Source organism: Bos grunniens, chromosome 9 (assembly GCF_055505025.1).
Source record: "Bos grunniens cultivar Pamir isolate PY7600 chromosome 9, Bosgru_T2T1.0, whole genome shotgun sequence".
Taxonomy (NCBI): domain Eukaryota; kingdom Metazoa; phylum Chordata; class Mammalia; order Artiodactyla; family Bovidae; genus Bos; species Bos grunniens.
Genome location: NC_141173.1, coordinates 1,068,017 through 1,092,956, shown reverse-complemented (window position 1 = coordinate 1,092,956; position 24,940 = coordinate 1,068,017). Strand labels below are relative to the sequence as shown.

Below are 24,940 nucleotides of genomic sequence, written 5' to 3'. Positions count from 1 at the left end.
TATATAATATAAAGTATAAATAATTTTATGAGAAACAAAAGGATATAATTTATATTTATAAATTATATATAATTATATATAATTAATTATTATATTTACCAACAATGATTTTATACAAAATGCATTCAAGATTCAGTGAAAATTACAAATTTTCTCTACTGATGAGTAAACCTCTGTTATGATGAGGCAAACTTGGAGAAGATGGGAAGCAAGAGCTGCCATGCCTTAATATGAATGGCCCCAAGATACAGATATAAAACTTTAGTAAAATTAGATGGATGGTCTGCTTCATCTTAGTTTTGTCCAGATCAAGTGTCAGACTACAGACTCAGCTCCATGAAGGCCTACTTGATATCCACTGCAAACAACCAGAGACATAAATAATATGTCATCAGTATATTTTTTCCAGTACCAAGAGGGACTGGGCAGATACATTGTAAATATCCATTATTATTCAGACTATTTTAATACACAGCTTTCCTTCAACATTTGAAAATATTAGCAACACCCTGGTATATTAGGAAGACTGGAACCACTGTTTTCGATTACTGATGAGATACTCACATCAATAACAAAAGAGATTGAAAATTTGATTTGGTTTTCAACCTTAGCAATTTCAAATGATTTTGGAGAAAATCAGTGGATTAATGGTAGGTTTGTACTCAAGTTGGAACTAAGTTTATGAATTACAGAATTCTATGTATTTTTGCAATTTCCCTATTGCTCACTGCTGCCAGTTTCAGTAATACAAATCTTAATTGTCAAAATCATTTCATGCCATATTAGTGCAGACTAAAATGTTTCTGATCATAGAAAGGGATCATCTATAGTTTGTGGAGTAATCTATATGAGCTGTAGCTCCATCTTTTCCACTTAATTTGAAAGATACAGAAAGAAACATGAACTGACCTGAAACCAGATGTTCTTGATTAATTTACTGAGAATTTCTTTTTAGGATTAATGAATCTCAGGTATATTTCTTCTCAGCATTGAAACATTCTTTAAAATATTAAAAGAATTTAGGCTTGCAAAAATGGTAGTATATTTCAATGAGCATGCCAGTAAAATGGCATTTTATTTCTAGGGACATTAGAAATATCAAAAAATACAAAGACAAATGTAAAGGCTGAATTTATAGTCTAAACTCTGGCAAACCCTGGGTCTTATATTTCCCCCCATGACCATGAGTATATGAAATACACAGAATTGTAATTGGAATATTACTCAGTGGACCACAAACCATTTAACTAGGTGAAACACTGTCTCTTGTGTCATTTTAGTGTGTGCATTTTCTTCTAAATCATTAAAGATAATTACACCACCACATCTATCCCATTAACTACTTTTTTGATATTGAACTTTTGAAATAATAGGTATTCATCAAATAAACATGAAATGTAGGCTTTGAAATATGGGAAAAATATAGAAATAATTGTTATTAACTGCATTTCAAATCCAGCATTCAAGTTTAGAGTAGAGAAACTTGGCCAGCTCTGCCTTAAGCAAAAGAAAAAAGTGATCTTCTCCAGTGATGTAATGTGGATATCACTCACCCCTGATATGATATCATGAGAAAAGCTTCACTTCTGTGATAAAACTATACCAAAAATCTACAATCCCGGCTTAATGTGAGAGAATCATTAGGTAAACCCATATCCGGAATATTCTTCAGGATACCTCACCAATATTCCTTAGAATTATCAAGGTCAAGAAAAAAAGAAAAGAGTGAAACACTGTTTCAGACCAGAGGATACTGAGTAGATGTGAAAACTAATCCAATATGGTACCCCGGATTACATCTCAGAAAGAAAAGAGTGTATTAGTGGGAAAAAACAATCCGGATGGAATCCAATAAAATTTAAATTTTAGTCATCATCAGTTCAATTCAGTTCAGTTGCTTAGTTGTGTCCGACTCTTTGTGACCCCATGGACTGCAGTACACCAGGCCTCCCTGTCCTTCACCAACTCCCAGAGACTACCCAAACCCGTGTCCATAGAGTCGGTGATGCCATCCAACCATCTCATCCTTTGTTGTCCCCTTCTCCTCCTGCTCTCAATCTTTCCCAGCATCAGGGTCTTTTCCAGTGAGTCAGCTATTCGCATCAGGTGGCCAAAGTATTGGAATTTCAGCTTCAACATCAGTCCTTCCAATGAACACCCAGGACTGATCTCCTTTAGGATGGACTGGTTGGATCTCCTTGCAGTCCAAGGGACTCTCAAGAGTCTTCTCCAGCACCACAGTTCAAAAGCATCAATTCTTTCGTCCAACTCTCACATCTATACATGACTACTGGGAAAACCAAACTTTGTCTAGGTTGGTCATTATCTTTCCTTCGAAGGAGTAAGCGTCTTTTAATTTCATGGCTGCAATCACCATCTGCAGTGATTTTGGAGTGCAGAAAATTAAAGTCAGAAACTGTTTCCACTGTTTCCCCATCTATTTGCCATGAGGTGATGGAACCAGATGCCATGATCTTAGTTTTCTGAATGTTGAGCTTTAAGCCAACTTTTTCACTCTCCTCTTTCACTTTCATCAAAAGGCTCTTTAGTTCTTCTTCACTTTCTGCCATAAGGATGGTGTCACCTGCATATCTGAGGTTATTGATATTTCTCCCAGCAATCTCTTGTGCTTCCTCCAGCCCAGCGTTTCTCATGATGTACTCTGCATAGAAGTTAAATAAGCAAGGTGACAATATACAGCCTTGATGTACTCCCGTTCCTATTTCCTGGGTAGTCTGTTGTTCTATGTCCAGTTCTAACTGTTGCTTCCTGACCTGCATACAGGCTTCTCAAGAGGCAGGTCAGGTGGTCTGGTATTCCCATTCTTGAAGAATTTTCCACAGTTTATTGTGATCCACACAGTCAAAGGCCTTGGCATAGTCAATAAAGCAGAAATAGATGTTGTACCATTAATTCTTTCTTAAATTTTATTTTACTGTGGTAAGAACAAAATATGAGATCTACCCTCTTAAGATATTTTTAAGTGTACAGTACAGTACTGTTGACTACACATATAGTTTTGTACAGTACAGCTGTGTGTGTCTTGCTAAATTGAAACTTCTTGACCATGATTTGTAAATTCCTGCTTCCCTCTCCACTAGCTTCTGGTAACTATCATTCCACTCCATGATTTTGGTATACATATAGGTGGAATCCTGCTGTATTTGCCTTTCTATGACTGACATTTTCATTTAGCATAATGTCCTCAAATTTCATCCATGTAGTCACATATTACACAATTTCCATCTTTTTTAAGGTCAGATTGTATTCCACTGTTTACATATGCACCGCATTCTTTTTTCCAATTATCTGTTGGAAGTGACATTTCAGTTGTTTCTCACCTTAGCTATTGTGAATGGTTCTACAGTGAATGTGGGAATGCTAAAATATTTTTGAAAGCTTGACCTCAAATATTTAGGATAATACCCATAAACAGAATTTCTGGATCATGTACAATTCAATTTTCAACTTAACATAGAACCTCTATACCATTTTCCATAGCAGCTGCAACATTTTGCATTCTTACTAACAATGTACAGTGAGGTGTGTTGAAAACTCTGAAATATCTTTGCAACTTATTGTTTAAATTAAAAAATATATAATTTATTTTAAAAAATTTTTTGTATTAAAATGTTATCATTCACATTAGTAGTCCCATTTTATTGTATCTCCAATACTACAACCAGCTCTGCTTTATGCCAACATACTATCAATTCTGAAGTGAAAAAGTGTAAATATAATAAGTAGCTCTCAGTTTCCCCACTTTGCATCATTTTGCTACAACATTTGCCAGACTGTGCTTTTAGTATCTGTGACTGTCAGCGTGTTGAGTCCAGGTTGAGGGCTAGTTTTGGGGAGTAGTAAGTAATATTTTTAAACTTATTATTAACTAAATAACAACTAATTAGTGAATGCAAACTTACAATTTCCTAATAATGTTGGGAATAAAATGTATGGCCATTAAAGTTCATTCCAGTTTTTCCAAAATATGTTACAGAAAAACCAAAACAAACTTTTTGGCCAATCCAAAATACACATTTCACAAAGAAGTAAGGAAGACACAACAAATCCAATTTCCAGAAAATTGGTATGTGAAGTCAGGGTTTGAACACTATTTTCTGCACATAAATAGATACTACAAAATCACAGTAGCTTTAGAGTCTCCTCCCCTAATAGGTTTCCTGGTGGCTCAGACAGTAAAGAATCTGCCTGCAATGTGGAAGAAATGGGTCCAATCCCTGGGTGAGGAAGATCCCCTGGAGGAGGGCATTGCAACTCACTTGAGTATTCTTGCCTGGAGAATACCATGGACAAAGGATCCTGGTGGGCTACAGTCTCTGGGGTCACAAAGACTCAGACACAACTGAGCGACTAAGCACACCAGTGATTGCCATTACTGGAGTAATTGCTTGGAGTACAGTAATTGGTTGGAGTACAGTAATTGACCTTGGAGTACAGAATAAAGAAGGACAAAGGCTAATAGAGTTTTGCCAAGAGAACGTACTAGTCATTGCAAACACCCTCTTCCAACAAAACAAGAGAAGACTCTACACATGGACATCACCAGATGGTAAACACCCAAATCAGATTAATTATATTCTTTGTAGCCAAAGATGGAGAAGCTCTATACAGACAGCATAAACAAGACTGGGAGCTGACTATGACTCATATCATAAACTCCTTAATTTGAAATTCAAACTTAAATTGAAGAAAGTAGGGAAAACCACTAGACCATTCAGGTATGATCTAAATCAAATCCCTTGTGATTATACAGTGGAAGTGACAAATAAATTCAAGGGGTTAGATCTGATAGACAGAGTGCCTGATGATCTATGGACAGAGGTCCAAGACACTGCACAGGAGACAGGGATCAAGACCATCCCCAAGAAAAAGAAATGCAAAAAGGCAAAATGCCTGTCTGAGGAGGCCTTAAAAACACCTATGAAAAGAAGAGAAGCAAAAGGCAAAGGAGAAAAAGAAAGATGTACCCATTTGAATGCAGAGTTCCAAAGAATAGCAAGGAGAGATAAGAAAGCCTTCCTCACTAATCAGTGTAAAGAAATAGAGAAAAACAATAGAATGGAAAATACTAGAGATGTCTTCAAGAAAATTAGATGTACCAAGGGAACATTTCATGCAAAGATAGGCTCAAAAAAGGACAGAAATTGTATGGACCTAACAGAAGCTGAAGATACTAAGAAGATATGGCACAGAAGAATATACAAAAAAGATCTTCACAACTCAGAGAATCACGATGGAATGATCACTCACCTAGAGCCAAACATCCTGGAATGTGAAGTCAAGTGAGACTTAGGAAGCATCACTACGAACAAAGTTAGTGAAGGTGATGGAATTCCAGTTGAACTATTTCAAATCCCAAAGGATGATGCTATGAAAGTGCTGCACTCAATATGCCAGCAAATTTGGAAATCTCAGCAGTGGCCACAGGACTGGAAAAGGTCAGTTATCATTCCAATCCCAAAGAAAGGCAATGCCAAAGAATGCTCAAACTACTGCACAATTGCACTCATCTCACATGCTAGTAAAGTAATGCTCAAAATTCTCCAAGCCAGGCTTCAACAATATGTGAACTGTGAATTACCAGATGTTCAAACTGGTTTTATAAAAGGCAGAGGAACCAGAGATTAAATTTCCAACATCTGCTGGATCATCAAAAAATCAAGATTGTTACAGAAAAACATCTATTTCTGCTTTATTGACTATGCCAAAGCCTTTAACTGTGTGGATCACCACAACTGTGGATAATTCTGAAAGAGATGGGAATACAAGATCACCTGACCTGCCTTTTGAGAAATCTATATGCAGGTCAGGAAGCAACAGTTAGAACTGGACATGGAATAACAGACTGGTTCCAAATAGGAAAAGGAGCACGTCAAGGCTGTATATTGTCACCCTGCTTATTTGACTTATATGCAGAGTACATCATGAGAAACACTGGACTGAAAGAAGCACAAGCTGGAGTCAAGATTGCCGGGAGAAATATCAATAACCTCAGATATGCAGATGACACCACCCTTATGGCAGAAAGTAAAGAAGAACTAAAGAGCCTCTTGATGAAATTGAAAGAAGAGAGTGAGAAAGTTGGCTTAAAGCTCAACATTCAGAAAACTAAGATCATGGCATCTGGTCCCATCACTTCATTGCAAATAGATGGTTAAACAGTGGAAACAGGGGCAGATTATTATTATTATTATTTTTTGGCCGGGGGGGGCCCTCAAAAGTCACTGCAAATGTTGACTGCAGCTAGAAAATTAAGACACTTACTCCTTGGAAGAAAAGTTATGACCAACCTAGATAGTATATTAAAAAGCAGAGACATTACTTTGCCATCAAAGGTTGGTCTAGTCAAAGCTATGGTTTTTCCAGTAGTCATGTATGGATGTGAGATCTGAACTATAAAGAAAGCTGAGCACTAAAGAATTGATGCTTTTGAACTGTGGTGCTGGAGAAGACTCATGTGCGTCCCTTGGAGTGCAAGGAGATTCAACCAGTCCATCCTAAAGGAAATCAGTTTTGAATACTCATTGGAAGGACTGATGTTAAAGCTGAAACTCCAATAGTTTGGCCACCTGATGCAAAGAGCTGATTCATTGGAAAAGACCGTGATCCTGGGACAGATTGTGGGTGGGAAGAGAAGGGGACCACAGAGGATGGGATGGTTGGATGGCATCACTGATGTGATGGACATGACTTTGAGTAGGCTCCAGGAGTTGGTGATGGACAGGGAGGCCTGGTGTGCTGCAGTCCATCGGGTCGCCGAGTTGAACACAACTGAGTGAATGAACTGAACTGAATAGCAATTAACTTATAGGTGTTTTTGATATGAATACTGTCCTTGTGTATTTCCCTATCACACTCTGTTTTTCATTTCTACTTAATATTCACTGAATTGAATAAGAAGACTCTCTTACCGTTTTTGTTTTGAGAGACAAATATAATCTTGATGGCAAAAACTAACAAGTAAAATACAATAAAAGAAAATTATAGAACAATCTTACTAATGATCATAGAATTTTAAATTATGCATTAAATATTGACACATTAAACCAATCAACTAAGAAAAAGGTAAATATATAATACTTACAGAAATTTTCTCAGGAAAAAACACATATTTTGATTAGAAATTTTTTAAAAATACAACTCACCACATCAAAATATTAAAGGAGCTAAAATGAGGAAAATTAGCTCGATAAATTCAACATTCACTCACTAAAAAACAAAATATAACAAACAGACACATATAAAAAAATACATGAGATAACTTTGTTTAACATTTTAAGCATGAAATGTTAAGTATTGATACTTTCCTTGTTAGATGAGGAAGTCAAGGATACACACTTTTACTGTTTATTCAAAATTGTACTAATGTTTTCAGCTAGTTAACCAAACACAAGAAAAAAATAAAGGGAATAACATTGAAAACAACATATCCAGAAAATGTTTGATTAGCGATTGTATGATATGCATGTTGAAAATCCAAAATAATCTACAAATAAATTATAAAATTATCAAGAGATATTTTCAGAGTTTCCAAAATTCATTGAATCCTAGCTGAAAAACGATACACACTTTACAAATGACATTTGAAATAGTATGAAAAATCATCACAAATTGAGATTAATTTTAAAAATATGTAAGAACTTTATAAAAATATGATATATCTTATATTGTAAAACATGAAGTAGATCTAAATAAACATAATAATGTAGCATGCTTATGATTTGGAAGATCTGAGGATGCAAACATCATTTTCTGCAAATCGATCTCCAATTCGACTGTATTTCTACACTAAATCTAAACAAGAATTATTCTAAAGGTTGTTTTAAAAGGTAAAGATAAGGCAGTTCTATTTCAAGTTTTGTAAGGAATCTCCACACTGTTCTCCATAGTGGCTGTACTAGTTTGCATTCCCACCAACAGTGTAAGAGGGTTCCCTTTTCTCCACACCCTCTCCAGCATTTATTGCTTGTAGACTTTTGGATCACAGCCATTCTGACTGGCGTGAAATGGTACCTCATAGTGGTTTTGATTTGCATTTCTCTGATAATGAGTGATGTTGAGCATCTTTTCATGTGTTTGTTAGCCATCTGTATGTCTTCTTTAGAGAAATGTCTATTTAGTTCTTTGGCCCATTTTTTGATTGGGTCATTTATTTTTCTGGAATTGAGCTGTAGGAGTTGCTTGTATATTTTTGAGATTAGTTGTTTGTCAGTTGCTTCATTTGCTAATATTTTCTCCCATTCTGAAGGCTGTCTTTTCACCTTGCTTATAGTTTCCTTTGTTGTGCAGAAGCTTTTAAGTTTAATTAAGAAATAGAACTGCCTTATGATCCAGCAATCCCACTGCTGGGCATACACACTGAGGAAACCAGAATTGAAAGAAACACGTGTACCCCAATGTTCATCGCAGCACTGTTTACAATAGCCAGGACATGAAAGCAACCTAGATGTCCATCAGCAGATGAATGGATAAGAAAGCTGTGGTACATGTACACAATGGAGTATTGCTCAGCCATTAAAAAGAATACATTTGAATCAGTTCTAATGAGGTGGATGAAACTGGAGCCTATAATACAGAGTGAAGTAAGCCAGAAAGAAAAACACCAATACAGTATATTAACGCATATATATGGAATTTAGAAAGATAGTAATGACAACCCTGTATGCGAGACAGCAAAAGAGATACAGATGTATAGAACAGTCTTTTGGATTCTGTGGGAGAGGGAGAGGGTGGGATTATTTGGGAGAGTGGCATTGAAACATGTATAATATCATATATGAAATGAGTCACCAGTCCAGGTTCAATGCATGATACTGGATGCTTGGGGCTGTTGCACTGGGATGACCCAGAGGGATGGTATGGGGAGGGAGGAGGGAAGAGGGTTCAGGATGGGGAACACGTGTATACCTGTGGCGGATTCATGTTGATATAGGGTAAAACCAATACAATATTGTAAAATTAAAAAATAAAATAAATATAAATAAAAAATAAAAGATAAAGGTAAAGAATGTCTTAAACACTCTGCAAGATAAAGAGTAACCTTTTAAGAGTTGCTCAACTTGATGTCAAAGCCTATTAGTTAAGGGTAGTTCTGATTATAAAACACCTAGAAGCATACAGAAAGCCTAGAAACAGAACTATAGATACACTGACATTTACTTTATGAATACTTTAGCACCACAGAGCAGTGTTAAAATGAGTGAATTTTTCACTAAGTATTTCTGGGGTAAATATATGCCAATAAGTCAAAATATAAAATTAGCCTATAGTCATGCCCCATCAAAATTTACTCTCAGTTTGAAATAAATTTAAAAATCCTCTATGACTCACCTCCAAGAATATTGGAAATAAAAGCAAAAATAAACAAATGGGACCTAAATAAACTTAAAAGCTTCTGCACAACAAAGGAAACTATTAGCAAGGTGAAAAGGCAGCCTTCAGAATGGGAGAAAATAATAGCAAATGAAGCAACTGACAAACAACTAATCTCAAAAATATACAAGCAACTCCTACAGCTCAACTTCAGAAAAATAAATGACTCAATCAAAAAATGGGCCAAAGAACTAAATAGACATTTCTCCAAAGAAGACATACAGATGGCTAACAAACACATGAAAAGATGCTCAACATCATTCATTATCAGAGAAATGCAAATCAAAACCACTATAAGGTACCATTTCATGCCAGTCAGAATGGCTGCAATCCATAAGTCTACAAGCAATAAATGCTGGAGAGGGTGTGGAGAAAAGGAAACCCTCTTACACTGTTGGTGGGAATGCAAACTAGTACAGCCACTATGGAGAACAGTGTGGAGATTCCTTACAAAACTGGAAATAGAACTGCCTTATGATCCAGCAATCCCACTGCTGGGCATACACACTGAAGAAACCAGAAGGGAAAGAGACACGTGTACCCCAATGTTCATCACAGCACTGTTTATAATAGCCAGGACATGGAAGCAACCTAGATGCCGATCAGCAGATGAATGGATAAGAAAGCAGTGGTACATATACACAATGGAGTACTACTCAGCCATTAAAAATAATACATTTGAATCAATTCTAATGAGATGGATGAAACTGGAACCTATTATTCAGAGTGAAGTAAGCCAGAAAGAAAAACACCAATACAGTATACTAACACATATATATGAAATTTAGAAAGATGGTAACAATAACCCTGTGTACGTGACAGCAAAAGAGACACTGAGGTATAGATCAGTTTTATGGTCTCTGTGGGAGAGGGAGAGGGTGGGAAGATTTGGGAGAATGGCATTGAAACATGTAGAATATCATGTATGAAACGAGTCGCCAGTCCAGGTTCGATGCACGATACTGGATGCTTGGGGCTCGTGCACTAGGACAACCCAGAGGGAGGGTATGGGGAGGGAGGAGGAAGGAGGATTCAGGATGGGGAACACAGGTATACCTGTGGCGGATTCATTTCGATATTTGGCAAAACTAATACAATATTGTAAAGTTTAAAAATAAAATAAAATTAAAAAAATAAATAAAATACAAAGTTATCGAAAAAAAATAAAAAAATAAAAATCAATGTAAAAAGACAAAATAAAACCCAGAATTGAAAATAGAGGGAGTAGAATATAAAATACAATACTGTATGAAATTTGTGATAATTTAGCACATAAAACACAAATATCTTTATTGTTTTGGAGGTAAGAAGTGGATCTTAAATAAGACATTAGAAGCACTTCACTGTGTAAAGAAACCATTTGTTAAATATTGATTCATTAATTCATTTAACATAAGGAAATGTGTGTCTCTAAATACATCACCAACAGAATGAATAGACAAGCCACAATCTAGGAGAAAATATTCATGATACACACATCAAAGGACTTTTATTTACAATCCATAATGAAATACATATTTCATAATAAAATATGAATAACCTAATAGAAAAATAGGTTAAAAAAAACCAGAATAGGCCCTTCACAAAGAAGACAAGTCAAATGACTAATAACTAAATTATAGGAATTCAACCACATTAATAAAGTGGAATTAAATTCATCACCAAAACGAAGTACCCCTACTCACCCACCAACCTGAAAATATTAAAATGTCTTCTATGACAGTATTAAATGTTGGCAAGAATGGACAATAATTAGAACCCACATACAATATAGTTGGAATTTAAACAAATCCATCTATTTTGGAAAATTGTTTGATGGCACTTAGCAAAAGATCAGAAACAAGCACCCTTTGATCCAGAACATTCAGAGATAGGGCATACCTCACACAGTGAGTGCTCATGTGCAATGCAGCACATACTTGTGTAAGAATGTTCATGCAGCATTTCCATTAAAGACAAAAATTGTGAAATAACCAGGAGTGAAATTGGTGGCTCATATAGTAGTTGTATTTTTAGCTTTTGTGTGTGTGTGTGTATGTGTGTGTGCGTGTGTGTGCAAAACTCCATACTGTTTTCCATACAGTATGCAATTGGCTCTACCAATTTACATTCTCACCCACAATACACAAGGTTTTTCTTTACTGTAATTCTCTCCAACAATTGTTATTTGCAGACTTTATAGAGGAAAGGAGGAGGGGCAATTTAGGAGTATAAAGTCTACAAAATACTCTGTATAAAATAGATAAGCTACAAGGATACTGCTGCCTAGTGCCATAAGTTCTAGCTATTTTTCTTTGTGTGCTGTGCTGTGCTCAGTCACTTCAGTTGTGTCCAACTCTTTGCGACCCCATGGACTCTAGCCCAGCAGGCTCCTCTGCCCATGGAATTGGGTTGCCATGCCCTCCTCCAGGGGATCTTCCCCACCCAGGAATCAAACCCATATTTCTGGCATCACCTGCATTGCAGGCAGGTTCTTTACCCACTGAGCCACTAAGTTTTAATAGTGTATAATCTAAAAGCATAATGAATCACTATGTTGTGTATCTAAAATTATTATAACACTGTAAATAGATAATACTTCAATAAAGAAGAGGAAATAGCCAAATTCCATTTGTAGTAGTAGTATGAATAAACATATTATCATATCAATGTATTTACTTTGTGGAACATTCTTCAACACCAAAAATGTAACTACTGTTACAATCACTTAAAAATTCTTTTGAAACAAAATGCTGAGCCAAATAAGCCAGACATAAGGGAATATATGCCAAAATTTTAATAATACAAATTTCAAAAGTGATAAAGTTAAGTTTTAACTCTCATAACCTATTCTCTGTTTAGAAGAAAAATCTTTGAACACTGCAATGGAGTTTGCTCCTGGAGGCATCAGAGAGGCACAGTTACTAGAAAAGTGCTTACAGAAATGCTGTAAAGAGCTGATAATGTCTTTAATTTCTTGGAGAAAGTAACATACAGGGTGATTATACAAAATTACTTGTCTACCCATTTATCACATTTCATAATTTGAGAGTGAGAAAAAGAGAAAGGAAAGGAAGAGAAAATAAAGAAAGAAAGAAGACATGGAACAAATCATTTGCAAATTCTGAGGATTTTAGGATGTGGACAGCCTTTGGCTGTGCTGTGCTTAGCCGCTCAGTCTTATCTGACTCTTTATGACCTCATAGACTGTAGTCTACCAGGCTCCTCTGCCCGTGGGGATTTTCCAGGCAAGAATACTGGAGTGGGTTGTCATGCCCTCTTCTAGGGGATCTTCCCTACCCAAGGAAAGAACCCAGGTCTCCCACATTGCAGGCAGATTCTTTACCATCTAAGCCACAGGGAAGCCCATGGACAGCATTAGACAATCACTATTTATTTGCCTAAAACACTCTGAAAGTGAGACATAACCATAATTTTATTTATTTTTTCTTTTAAGCTGAAGGTGATATTTTAAAATCACAGTGCAGTTTAAATAAGAGATTGTATCCCATTGTGTCTCAGTCAGTAAAGTACCAAATTGCTCTTCGGGATATGTGAATTCCATTCCTGGCTTGGGATGATCCCCTGGAGTAGGGCAAGGCAACCCAGTCCAGTATTCTTGCCTGGAGATTCCCCATGGACAGAGAAGGGGTCGCAAAGAGTAGGACACTAATCAGCAGATAAGCACACATTTGAAGGAAAGAATTATTGCCAAATTCAGACTTAAATTGAAGAAAGTAGGGAAAACCACTAGACCATTCAGGTATGACCTAAATCAAATCCCTTATGATTATACAGTGGAAGTGAAAAATAGATTAAAGGGCCTAAATCTCATAGATAGAGTGCCTGATGAACTATGGAATGAGGTTCGTGACATTGTACAGGAGACAGGGATCAAGACCATTCCCATAGAAAAGAAATGCAAAAAAGCAAAATGGCTGTCTGGGGATGCCTTACAAATAGCTGTGAAAAGAAGAGAAGTGAAAAGCAAAGGAGAAAAGGAAAGATATAAGGATGTGAATGCAGAGTTCCAAAGAATAGCAAGAAGAGATAAGAAAGCCTTCTTCAGCAATCAATGCAAACAAATAGAGGAAAACAACAGAATGGGAAAGACTAGGGATCTCTTAAAGAAAATCAGAGATATCAAAGGAACATGTCATGCAAAGATGAGCTCGATAAAGGACAGAAATGGTATGGACCTAACAGAAGCAGAAGAGATTAAGAAGAGATGACAAGAATACACAGAAGGACTATACAAAAAAGATCTTCACGACCCAGATAATCACGATGGTGTGATCACTGACCTAGAGCCAGACATCCTGGAATGTGAAGTCAAGTGGGCCTTAGAAAGCATCAGTACGAACAAAGCTAGTGGAGGTGATACAATTCCAGTTGAGCTCTTCCAAATCCTGAAAGATGATGCTGTGAAAGTGCTGCACTCAATATGCCAGCAAATTTGGAAAAGACAGCAGTGGCCACAGGACTGGAAAAGGTCAGTTTTCATTCCAATCCCAAAGAAAGGCAATGCCAAAGAGTGCTCAAACTACCGCACAATTGCACTCATCTCACACGCTAGTAAAGTAATGCTCAAAATTCTCCAAGCTAGGCTTCAGCAATATGTGAACCGTGAACTTCCTGATGTTCAAGCTGGTTTAGAAAAGGCAGACGAACCAGAGATCAAATTACCAACATCCGCTGGATCATGGAAAAAGAAAGAGAGTTCCAGAAAACCATCTATTTCTGCTTTATTGACTATGCCAAAACCTTTGACTGTGTGGATCACAATAAACTGTGGAAAATTCTGAAAGAGATGGGAATATCAGACCACCTGATCTGCCTCTTGAGAAATTTGTATGCAGGTCAGGAAGAAACAGTTAGAACTGGACATGGAACAACAGACTGGTTCCAAATAGGAAAAGGAGTATGACAAGGCTGTATATTGTCACCCTGCTTTTTTAACTTCTATGCAGAGTACATCATGAGAAACGCTGGACTGGAAGAAACACAGACTGGAATCAAGATTGCTGGGACAAATATCAATAAACTCAGATATGCAGATGACACCACCCTTATGGCAGAAAGTGAAGAGGAACAAAAAGCCTCTTGATGAAAGTGAAAGTGGAGAGTGAAAAAGTTGGCTTAAAGCTCAACATTCAGAAAATGAAGATCATGGCATCTGGTCCCATCACTTCATGGGAAATGGATGGAGAAACAGTGGAAACAGTGTCAAACTTTATTTTTCTGGGCTCCAAAATCACTACAGATGGTGACTGCAGCCATGAAATTAAAAGACGCTTACTCCTTGGAAGGAAAATTAAGACCAACCTAGATAGCATATTTAAAAGCAGAGACATTACTTTGCCAACAAAGGTTTGTCTAGTCAAGGCTATGATTTTTCCTGTGGTCATGTATGGATGTGAGAGTTGGACTGTGAAGAAGGCTGGGCACCGAAGAATTGATGCTTTTGAACTGTGGCATTGGAGAAGACTCTTGAGAGTCCCTTGGACTGCAAGGAGATCCAACCAGTCCATTCTGAAGGAGATCAACCTTGGGATTTCTTTGGAAGGAATGATGCTAAAGCTGAAACTCCAGTACTTTGGCCACCTCATGTGAAGAGTTGACTCATTGGAAAAGACTCTGATGCTGAGAGGGACTGAGGGCAGGAGGAGAAGTGGACGACAGAGGATGAGATGGCTGGATGGCATCACTGACTCAATGGACATGAGTCTCAGTGAACTCTGGGAGTTGGTGATGGACAGGGAGGCCTGGCGTGCTGCGATTCATGGGGTCGCAAAGAGTTGGACATGACTGAGCGACTGATCTGATCTGATAATAACCATCAACAGACTGTATAAAGCACATAGAACAGTCTTTTGAATTCTGCGAGAGGGACAGGGTGGGATGCTTGGGGGGAATGGCATGGAAACATATATAATGTCATATATGAAATGAATCTCCAGTCTAGGTTCCATGCATGACTCTGGATGTTTGGGGCTGGTGCACTGAAATGACCCAGAGGAATGTTACGGGGAGGTAGGAGGGAGGGGGATTCAGGATGGGGAACATGTGTATACCTGTGGTGGATTTATGTTGATGTATGGCAAAACCAATACAATATTGTAAAGTAATTAACCTCCAATTAAAATAAACAAATTTATATTAAAAAATAAAAATAAAAAAAAGAAAGTGCTTTCCTCTATCTCTCTTCTCACTCAAAATTACATTGGGTGAGAAAACATTTTGGTGTTGACTAATCTTCTGATGGTCTCCTTCACATCATCATTTCTAAGGCTGTAGATAAAGGGGTTTAGCATAGGGATCACTACTGTGTAAAGCACAGTGGCGAATTTGATGAACAGCCATGAGCTTCTGGAGTTGGGTACACAGTAGAGAAGAAGGATGACCCCATGGAAAATGGTGATGGCAGTCAGGTGGGAGGCACAGGTGGAGAAGGCTTTTCGGAGTCCACCAGCTGAAGGCAGCTTGATGATTGTGACAATTAAGAAAATATAGGAGGCGAGGATAATCATGAAACTACACATCTCATTGAGAGTAGAAATGATAAAACATATCATCTGACTGTAAGAGTCAGAGCAAGAGGCAGAGACAATGGCAGAATACTCACAGCCAAAGTGGTGTATGATGTTAGAATTGCAGAAGGACAGCTCTAAAAGAGAACGTGTGATTGTCAAGGAACACATTCCACCCCATGTGTAGGTTCCAGCGAACAGGAGGCTGCAGAGCTTAGGAGACATAGCAACCTTGTAGAGAAGGGGGTTACAAACAGCCGCAAATTGGTCATAGGCCATCACTGCTAACATGAACATCTCCGTAATCACAAGTGTGCAACCAAAGAAGAATTGCATCATGCAACCCACGTAGGAGATAGTCCTTGTGTCCACAACCAAGATCTCTAAGAGTTTGGGTGTGGTTACAGAAGAGTAACAAAAATCAAGAAAGGAGAGATGTCTGAGAAAGAAGTACATGGGGGTGTGAAGTTTGGGATTGATTCTGATGATCACAATCATACCCAGGTTCCCCACCACAGAGACAGTATAGACAGCCAAGAAAACCAAGAAGAGGGGCACCTGGAGCTGCGGGTATTCTGAGAAGCCCAAGAGGACGAAGGTGATTCCAGCACTCAGATTTCTCTCATCCATCATTATGGTTCCTGCCAGGGAAAACCAGAGAGTTCACCCTAAGCAACCAGACATGACAGAAATAGAGGGTATTTTTTCCCATCCTGGACAGGGGACTGGTCTGCAGTGGTGAAGTCTGGGATTTCCCAGGAATGCGAATAAGACACGGTTGAAGCTCAAACAGTATACCGTGTGTCTACAGGTGTGGAGCATGCAAGTCAGCTTCTGATGGAGGGGTAAGGAGAGGATGGACTGGGAAGAACTGAGTGTCACTGTGACTCAGAAAATGTTCTTGTTTGAATTTTCTCAACCTTCTCAGCTTTGTCTCCTTTTTCTCCACATGGATAATTCCTTTCTTTAGCTTCATTTAATTGAACTTGTTGATTGCACTTGCAAATTCTTATGTTTGTTCAGGCCATTCTAACTGCTCAGGATGTCCTCTGTTTTTCTCTCACTTTTCCTTAGTGCTCTCCGATCAGAGAGAGGCTTCCCAGGTAGTGCGGTGGTAAAGAATACTCCTGATCGAGCAGGAGATGCAAGGGACATGAGTTCAATCCCTGGGTCAGGAATATCCCCAGGGTAAAGAACTGGCAACCCACTCCAGTATCCTTGCTGGTGAAATCTGATGGACGGAGGAGCCTGGCGGGCTACAGTCCATGGAGTCGCAAGTCACACAGCTGAGAGTTTCAGCACCCACCTCATCAGAGAAGCCTCAGGTTTACTTTCCCTTAATGATTTCACCAACTAGCCAACCCTTGGTAAAAGGTCCCATATTGTATCTCCTAGAGAATATGAATGATGTCTTGTTAACAATCTATACTCTTTAGTCAGGTCAACTTGCCTTCAAATTTAACCTCAGTCATTATTAATATGTCTCTGACAACTTAAGCTCTCTGAAATCTTACCTTTAGAATATAATTCTAAGAATTTGTTTTTACTGCACAATTATGTATAAAATATAACTTAAATTAGTGAATTATTTTCTAAAATGTTTAAGACTTTAATTTCACATGTAATAATTGCCCCCCAGTAAATTTAGTTTAGAATACTGGAGTGGGTAGCCATTCCCTTCTCTAAGGGATCTTCTCAACCCAGGGATTGAACCCAGGTCTCCCACATTACAGGTAGATTCTTTACCAGCTGACTCACAAGGGAAGACCAGAAATACTGGAGTTCATAGCCTATCACTTCTCCAGCAGATCTTCCCGTCCCAGAAATGAACTGGGGTCTCCATGCATTGCAGGCAGATTCTTTACCAACTGAGCTATCAGGGAAGTCCAACTAATTATTTTCTAAAACATTTAAGACTTAAATTTCATGTGTAATAAATGGCTCCCACCAAATTTAGTTTCTTCTCTTGTTTTCTAATGCTGTTTTTCATGTTTACTTTGAATTTGAAATATATAACCTCAAAATATTCTACAATGTAGCACCACCTATAATTTTATGAAGTCTGAAATGGTGCAAATAGTGACTAAGAAGTAGAAAAAATGCGTACACAGAGGAAATCTTTTTCTTACTTAATTCTTTTCTAATGTTTCCTTCTTAGCTGCGCATTTCCATTAATGTCTCAAGTCATCAAGGCATAAGCTTTGTTTTGTCCATTTTCCCCTGTCCTTTTCTGTATCTCTATGGTTTCCTTTCCATCCAAGGTTAAGGTTGTGAAAAATGTAACCAGGGCAAAATGAACATATTCTTCAAAATACACTCCCATCTTTATTGCTATGCTTTTGAACTGTGGTGTTGGAGAAGACTCTTGAGAGTCCCTTGGACTGCAAGGAGATCCAACCAGTCCATTCTGAAGGAGATTAGCCCTGGGAATTCTTTGGAAGGAATGATGCTAAAGCTGAAACTCCAGTACTTTGGCCACCTCATGCAAAGAGTTGACTCATTGAATAAGACTCTGATGCTGGGAGGGATTGGGTGCAGGAGGAGAAGGGGACGACAGAGGATGAGATGGCTGGATGGCATCACTGACTCGATGGATGTGAGTCTGAGTGAACTCCGGAAGTCGGTGATGGACAGGGAGGCCTGGCGTGCTGAGATTCATGGGGTCCCAAAGAGTGACTGAGTGACTGAGTGACTGAACTGAAGCGAACTGAACTGAACACATCTGGTGGCTCAGAGATTAAAGCGTCTGCCTGGAATTCGGGAGACCCGGGTTCGATCCCCGGTTCGGGAAGATCCCCTGGAGAAGGAAATGGCAACCAACTCCAGTACTCTTGCCTGGAGAAGCCCATGGAGGGAGGAGCCTGGTAGACTACAGTGCATGGGATCGCAAAGAGTCGGACACGACTGAGCGATTTCACTTTCACTTTTCACCACACATCTATTTAGCAGCTGTCTTTATTTAGCCTACCTACAGCCATCCTTCAGGGCTAATTTTCATTCAATCTTAATTTAAAATCATGCTCAAATGCTTGCCCATATTCAAAATCATCTGCATACAATTCATCTGCAATGTGGATTCTTCTGTCCGGATTTCTGTGATCTCTAAAAGAGCTAAATTACCAATGCAGCAGACATAAGAGACACGGGTTCTATCCCTGGGTTGGGAAAATCCCCTGGAGGAGTGTATGGCAACCCACTCTCGTATTCTTGCTTGGAGAATCCCATGGACAGAGGAGCCTGGCGGGCTACAGTCCATAGGGTTGTTCATAAAGAGTCAGAAAGGACTGAAGCATCTTAGCAGGCACAGTATCACTGCATTATCTAGACTGCTTGATAGCTACTTCTTTTGTTTTACTGACTGCAGCAATTTTGATTTTTGTGCACAAAATACACACTGTTTGGTATATAAAAGCATTATTACTTTTTAATATCAAATATCAGGCAACATATTTCAGACTACTTTGGGGTTTAATTCAGAACTCAAGTTTGCTGTACTGCTCCAAATTGCTTTCACCTGCATGATTTTAAACTCAAAAAAATTAATGCAAAGTCTGGCATATCTCTCTACAGTTTTATAGATTTCTTTTTAATATTTCCCTAATTTTTTTTATTTTTTATTGAAAACAAATACTACTACTTGAATGTCCACCAAGGACATCATTCAGCTATATAAGCAAAGTTCAAAACCAAATGCGTCCCATGAATCTTAAAGATATAAAAAATAAGTTCAATATCTTGTGTTCTTCCCCTGAAATGAATGAAATGAATACCATTTCACTGCTACTAGGGTTGCATAGTTGTTACTCTGCCAAAAATATTGTTAATTTCAGTTTCCCACATCAGAATTAAAGTAAATCACTTAATTTAAACAACTTACTAGAAGCCATGTAGTCTTTATAGGTTGATTTACTGAAGACTTCTTTAATTTAAATAAGAATCTTGAAAAGTATTTAACAAAAATACTTACATTTAATGAAAATTGTTGTAGCTTGTACTAAGAGTATTGTAACCTCTTCCAAAGTATATTTCAGTAAAGTAATTAAGAAAATTATGTTTTTTTCTCATTAAAAAATAGAGACACTCCCAAGGGTGAGCCATATTGTGAACTCAACTCAGGGACCATCCTGTATATTTGTGTCTACCTGAGTGACTTTGGGGATTCACACCCCAGACAATTGTGATTGGGGTGTTTTCCATGAGCTACAAACAAGGCAATTTAAAGAAAATCCCGTACTCCTCATTATACATTTAGAGTATAATTTATTTTAAATCATTAACCCATATAGGAAGCCTGAGCATGTTTATCTTCTCATCTTAGAAAAAATAACACTAGCAATCAGCCTGTTTATATTTATATTTATCATGGAAGACGTGAATTTCAAAATTCAGAAAGAAAATCACAATTACTGTTCAATAGAACAAGCATAGTGTTGTTTCTGTGTTATGTTTATTTCAGTCTTTCCTCTAAGTTTTCTTATTTAGACATCTACATTTTGTAAAAATCACATTCATTATCACGCTGAATAGAAATATGATATTATGGCATTTGCAGTTATTATTATATCCCAATATTTCCCTGTTTTATTAAAACTTGTTGAATATACATTTTTTGATAATTAAATTGATAAAACCTATCAATTGTGTGGTATATGAATGGTCTATTTCATCATAATAAACTGCTGCAGAATCAGTGGCTTGAAAAACACTCATTTATGAATTCACAATTTTGTACGCCCAAAGTTAGGCACAATACACCTGGTCCCTCTATTCAAGTTATCGCAAGGCTGAGATCGAAGTGTCATTAAGTTTCTCACCTAGAAATTGGTTCTCTTGCAAGCTCATTCATGTTGTTGGAATAATTCAGTTCCTTAAAGTTGTAGAAATAGGGTATTGTTTCCTTGACATCTGTTTGGGGTTATTCACAGTTCCTAGAATCCACTCCTAGGTATCCACTTTGTTTTCTCCACACAAGTCACTCTCACACTTCAAATCTCTCTTTCAACACCCTCTTATAATTCATGCATCTCTTTAAAGAGGGATTCAAGCATTTTTAACAAATCATCAGATTATATGAGACCCACCAATCAGGATAGTCTTCTTTTCTTATGATCAACTGATTTAAAACTAGTTATAATTTAAAATTATTTGCCAGCAGCTCCCAGATTAATGTGTAATTGAATGGCTAGTTGAAGATATGTGTACACCAAATGGTAGGGAATCTTAAGGACTAGTTTACAGTTTTACTTGTCACTCATGAGGTCAACATTTTTGTACTCTCTCTATTAATACCTCATTCTATTTAAAATACCACCTACTTGCATAAATGTTTTACTTAGGTGAAGAAATTTAATGATCTGTGATTCCATCTTAAGAAGATAAAAAAGCAAACATCATTTTTAATCTCACAATAAATAGGAGGAAAAATGAGAATGGTGATCAACAAAATAGAAAATGGACAGTGAAATAGAAATAAGGGATTGGGCAAAACTAAAATTCTGATGTTTAAAATGATACATAAAATCAATCATCTGTTAGATAAATTGATTACAAATAACAGATCATAACACAATTGCTACTCAAGAAAAAAAAACGGGACTTCATTACAGATACTGTCAATGTAGAAAAAAGAATTAGGGAGTATTATGTATAATTTTCTTCAAAAAAATTTGACTACCTAGTTGATGTAGAAAAATCATTTGAACCATACAAATAAACTTACCATAGATGAAATGCAAAATATGAATAGCCTCTATCTTCTTATGAAATTGCATTTTCAGTTAAAAATCTTCCTACAAGGAGAACCTCAGTCCCATACTGCTGCTGCTGCTAAGTCACTTCGGTCGGACTCTGTGTGACCCCATAGATGGCAGCCCACCAGGCTCCCCTGTCCCTGGGATTCTCCAGGCAAGAACACTGGAGTGTGTTGCCATTTCCTTCTCCAATGCATGAAAGTGAAAAGTGAAAGTGAAGTCGCTCAGTCCTCTCCAACCCTCAGCGACACCATGGACTACAGCCTTCCAGGTTCCTCCATCCATGGGATTTTCCAGGCAAGAGTACTGGAGTGGGGTGCCATTGCCTTCTCCGCAGGCCCATACTATTAAATGGTAAACTCTGTCAAGCATTTAAATAATAAATAGCACAAAAAATGCATGGATATTTGAATAAACAGAGCGATAAGAGATATATGCAAGACTTTTTCTTCATCCCATTAATATGGCTCATACTCAAACTGGAGGCATTGGGATTTGAATTCAGTCAGTCTGGCCCCAGAGTTTATGCTCTTAGTTAAAAAGTTATGTCATTTGATTGCAACTGGGCCATAAATATTCTTAAAGGATAAGTTTATGATCATGGGTTTTATAGTCTCACAACTGGGAAGGTGTCAGTTAAAGGAAGGACTTGATTAGAATTTTGCTCCAGAAGGATGATTCAGACAGGAAGGGGAGGAGAGGCTAGAGGAAGAAATAAAACTGGAAATGTTATTTAAACTTGATGTTGTTACTATCTTGCCTATACCTTGTGTGAAACATGTACTTAGGATTGTGTTTATTTGTATGTGACAGCTCTCTAATTCCCAAACATCCATGTACATAAGAATATTCCAAGAGGCTTGTTTAAAATGACCATTCCTGGGTTTCTCTCCCAAATATCCGTGAGTTCAACTAATTTCCCAGGTGCTTCTGACAGAGGTTCTAAAATACCTCTATGATAGAAACCAAAGATTTCTGGATTTGATTTTCAGCTACACATATCTAGAATCCAGTGTTGTGCAAGTACAATGATAGAATTCCTTGGCCTGCTTCCTGACTTTCAGGAGCTCAGGATTTGGTTGAAGAGGCAAAGACAACTCAATCAGCAATGTGCAAAACTTGAAAATGATTAATTAGTTCAGAATGTGTGAATCATAACTTCATAGTTTAAAAACTGATAGCTGAGATGCGGGTTACTGGCAGCCATAAGTATGTATATGTGTATATATATATATATATTTGTCCCCCAGTAAAAAATGAATTTCTCAAGGAGGCAAAAATTGTAAATGAAGGTATGAAGTTTATTTTTAGAGACATAGCAAAACAAGTGGGAGAGCACACAGAGAAACTGTTAAGATCGAAGCAAGGCAGAAAGGCATGCCAGAAAAGAAAGCGTGTGGGTGTCCCCTACAGTGAGGAGGAGCCACCACCAATATTTCGGATCACTTTCTGAGTTTTTGGACATCTCTGGTGTTTCATGGGTTTCCCTGGTGTTTCGGAGGTAAAGAATCTATCTGCAGGCAGAGGACATGTGTTCTATCTCTGTATCAGGAAGATCCCCTGGAGAAGGAAATGGCAATCCACTCCAGTATTCTTGCCTGGAGAATCCTATGGATAGAGGAGCTTGGCAGGCTACTGTCCATGGGGTTGCAAAAGAGTCAGATATGACTTAATAACTAATCAACAACCATCAACACCAACACCAGACAAAGATGTTGTAAACAAACAAAAAACATAGATCAAGATAACTAATGTACTTCATCTCAGAAATACTGAATGAAATATTAGAAAATAAAATATCACAGTATATAATAGGAAAATAAACAATGACTCAGATGGAAAGAAAATAAAATGATTACCTGTATAACAGTAAAGAAGATATATAAGAAAATTCCTTCAACCTGATAAAGATCATCTACAAAAATACCTCTAGCTAATATTATGTCTAGTATAGAAACAGAAAACAGGAAAAAAATCCTACATAAAGTAAAATAACTCGATTTTCTCCTAACTCTGTGTATAACAGCCAAGAAAATAATGTCCTTAACCACTTTTAATTAACATCTTATTTTAAATTTTTGTTGAATAAGGAAAGAAAATTATAATTACTGAAAAGTAGAAAGTAAAACTGTCTTTATTTGCCAGCTAGATTCTGTATATAGACAGTCCTAAGGAATCTACGATGAAAATATGAGAAAATAATAACAGAACACAGTAGTGTTGCATAAATAAGTATATATAAAAATATCAATTGCATCATTGTGTTCTAATGGTGAGCAAATAGAAATGACTGTTTAAAAGTGTAATTTGCAAGACTTATTCATGCAAACACATATGTGTGTGTGTGTTTTCTCTCAGTGGTGTCCGCTCTTTGCAACCCCATGGGCTGTAGCCTGCCAGGGTCCTCTGTCCAAGCAGTTCTCCAGGCAAAAATACTGAAGTGGGCTACCATTTCCTTCTCCAGGGGATCTTCCTGACCCAGGGATTGAATACAGGTCTCCTGCAAGCATAAGGATTATCACGAAATTATTGATAGCTAAGTTGTAACCCCTGAATACCTTCATTACTCCAAAAGAAAGTCATTTCTGGTATTCATCATACTGGTCAACAGGTCATATTTTTCACAATGATAACCTATTTTTGACATTCTATACTCTAACAAGAAAGTGATAATGTTAGTCAGTCAGTCATCTGACTTTTTGAGACACCATGGACTGTATTCTGCCAAGCTCCTCTGTCCATGGAATTCTCCATGCCAGATTACTGGAATAGCTGACCATTCCTTCTCCGGGGAACCTTCCCAACCTATGGATAGAACCCTGGTCTCCTGCATTGCAGGTGGATTCTTTACCATCTGAGTCCCCAGAGAAACTCATACTCTTATCAGGAAGAGGTTGATTTCTATTAAAGACATGGATGCTAGAAACATTTGTCACAGCCATCTAAGAAGTATGAACTTTTCGATTAAAACTCTAGGGAACTTCCTTTGGATTTGTACATTCTTGAGAGATGTTAATTTAGATATATGCATAGTATTACAGCCAAAAAATTTTAAAATTAATCACAGTAATTTCAATAGTTAATATTAGGATTACTTAAAGTTTCTTGTAGCTAAAACAATTTTATTAAATGTGAGTTGAGAAAAATCAACCATTCAGAGTGGAATAAGTTTTGTATTTAACCAAATTATTTTTCTAGAACTGTAATTTGCATGAACTATGTATCTTCCCTTTTATTTTAATATGTTGGTTTATGATTATTAATTCATAACTATTAAACCACTTTTCA

The 24,940-nt window shown here is 37.3% G+C and overlaps 1 protein-coding gene across 1 annotated transcript; it reads right to left on the bottom strand.

Annotated features, from left to right (window-relative positions):
* Positions 1-15,511: 15,511 nt before the first annotated feature.
* Positions 15,512-16,538, bottom strand: LOC147365528 (olfactory receptor 1165-like). The gene has a single exon (XM_086316182.1). It carries the CDS (start codon positions 16,533-16,535, stop codon positions 15,591-15,593), a length of 945 nt encoding a protein of 314 aa, XP_086172308.1. The 5' UTR covers positions 16,536-16,538; the 3' UTR covers positions 15,512-15,590.
* Between the last annotated feature and the right edge of the window lie 8,402 nt (positions 16,539-24,940).

Excerpts from the sequence above, each read along its gene's own strand:
- LOC147365528 (XM_086316182.1), bottom strand. The coding sequence starts at position 16,535 with ATGATGGATGAGAGAAATCTGAGTGCTGGAATCACCTTCGTCCTCTTG.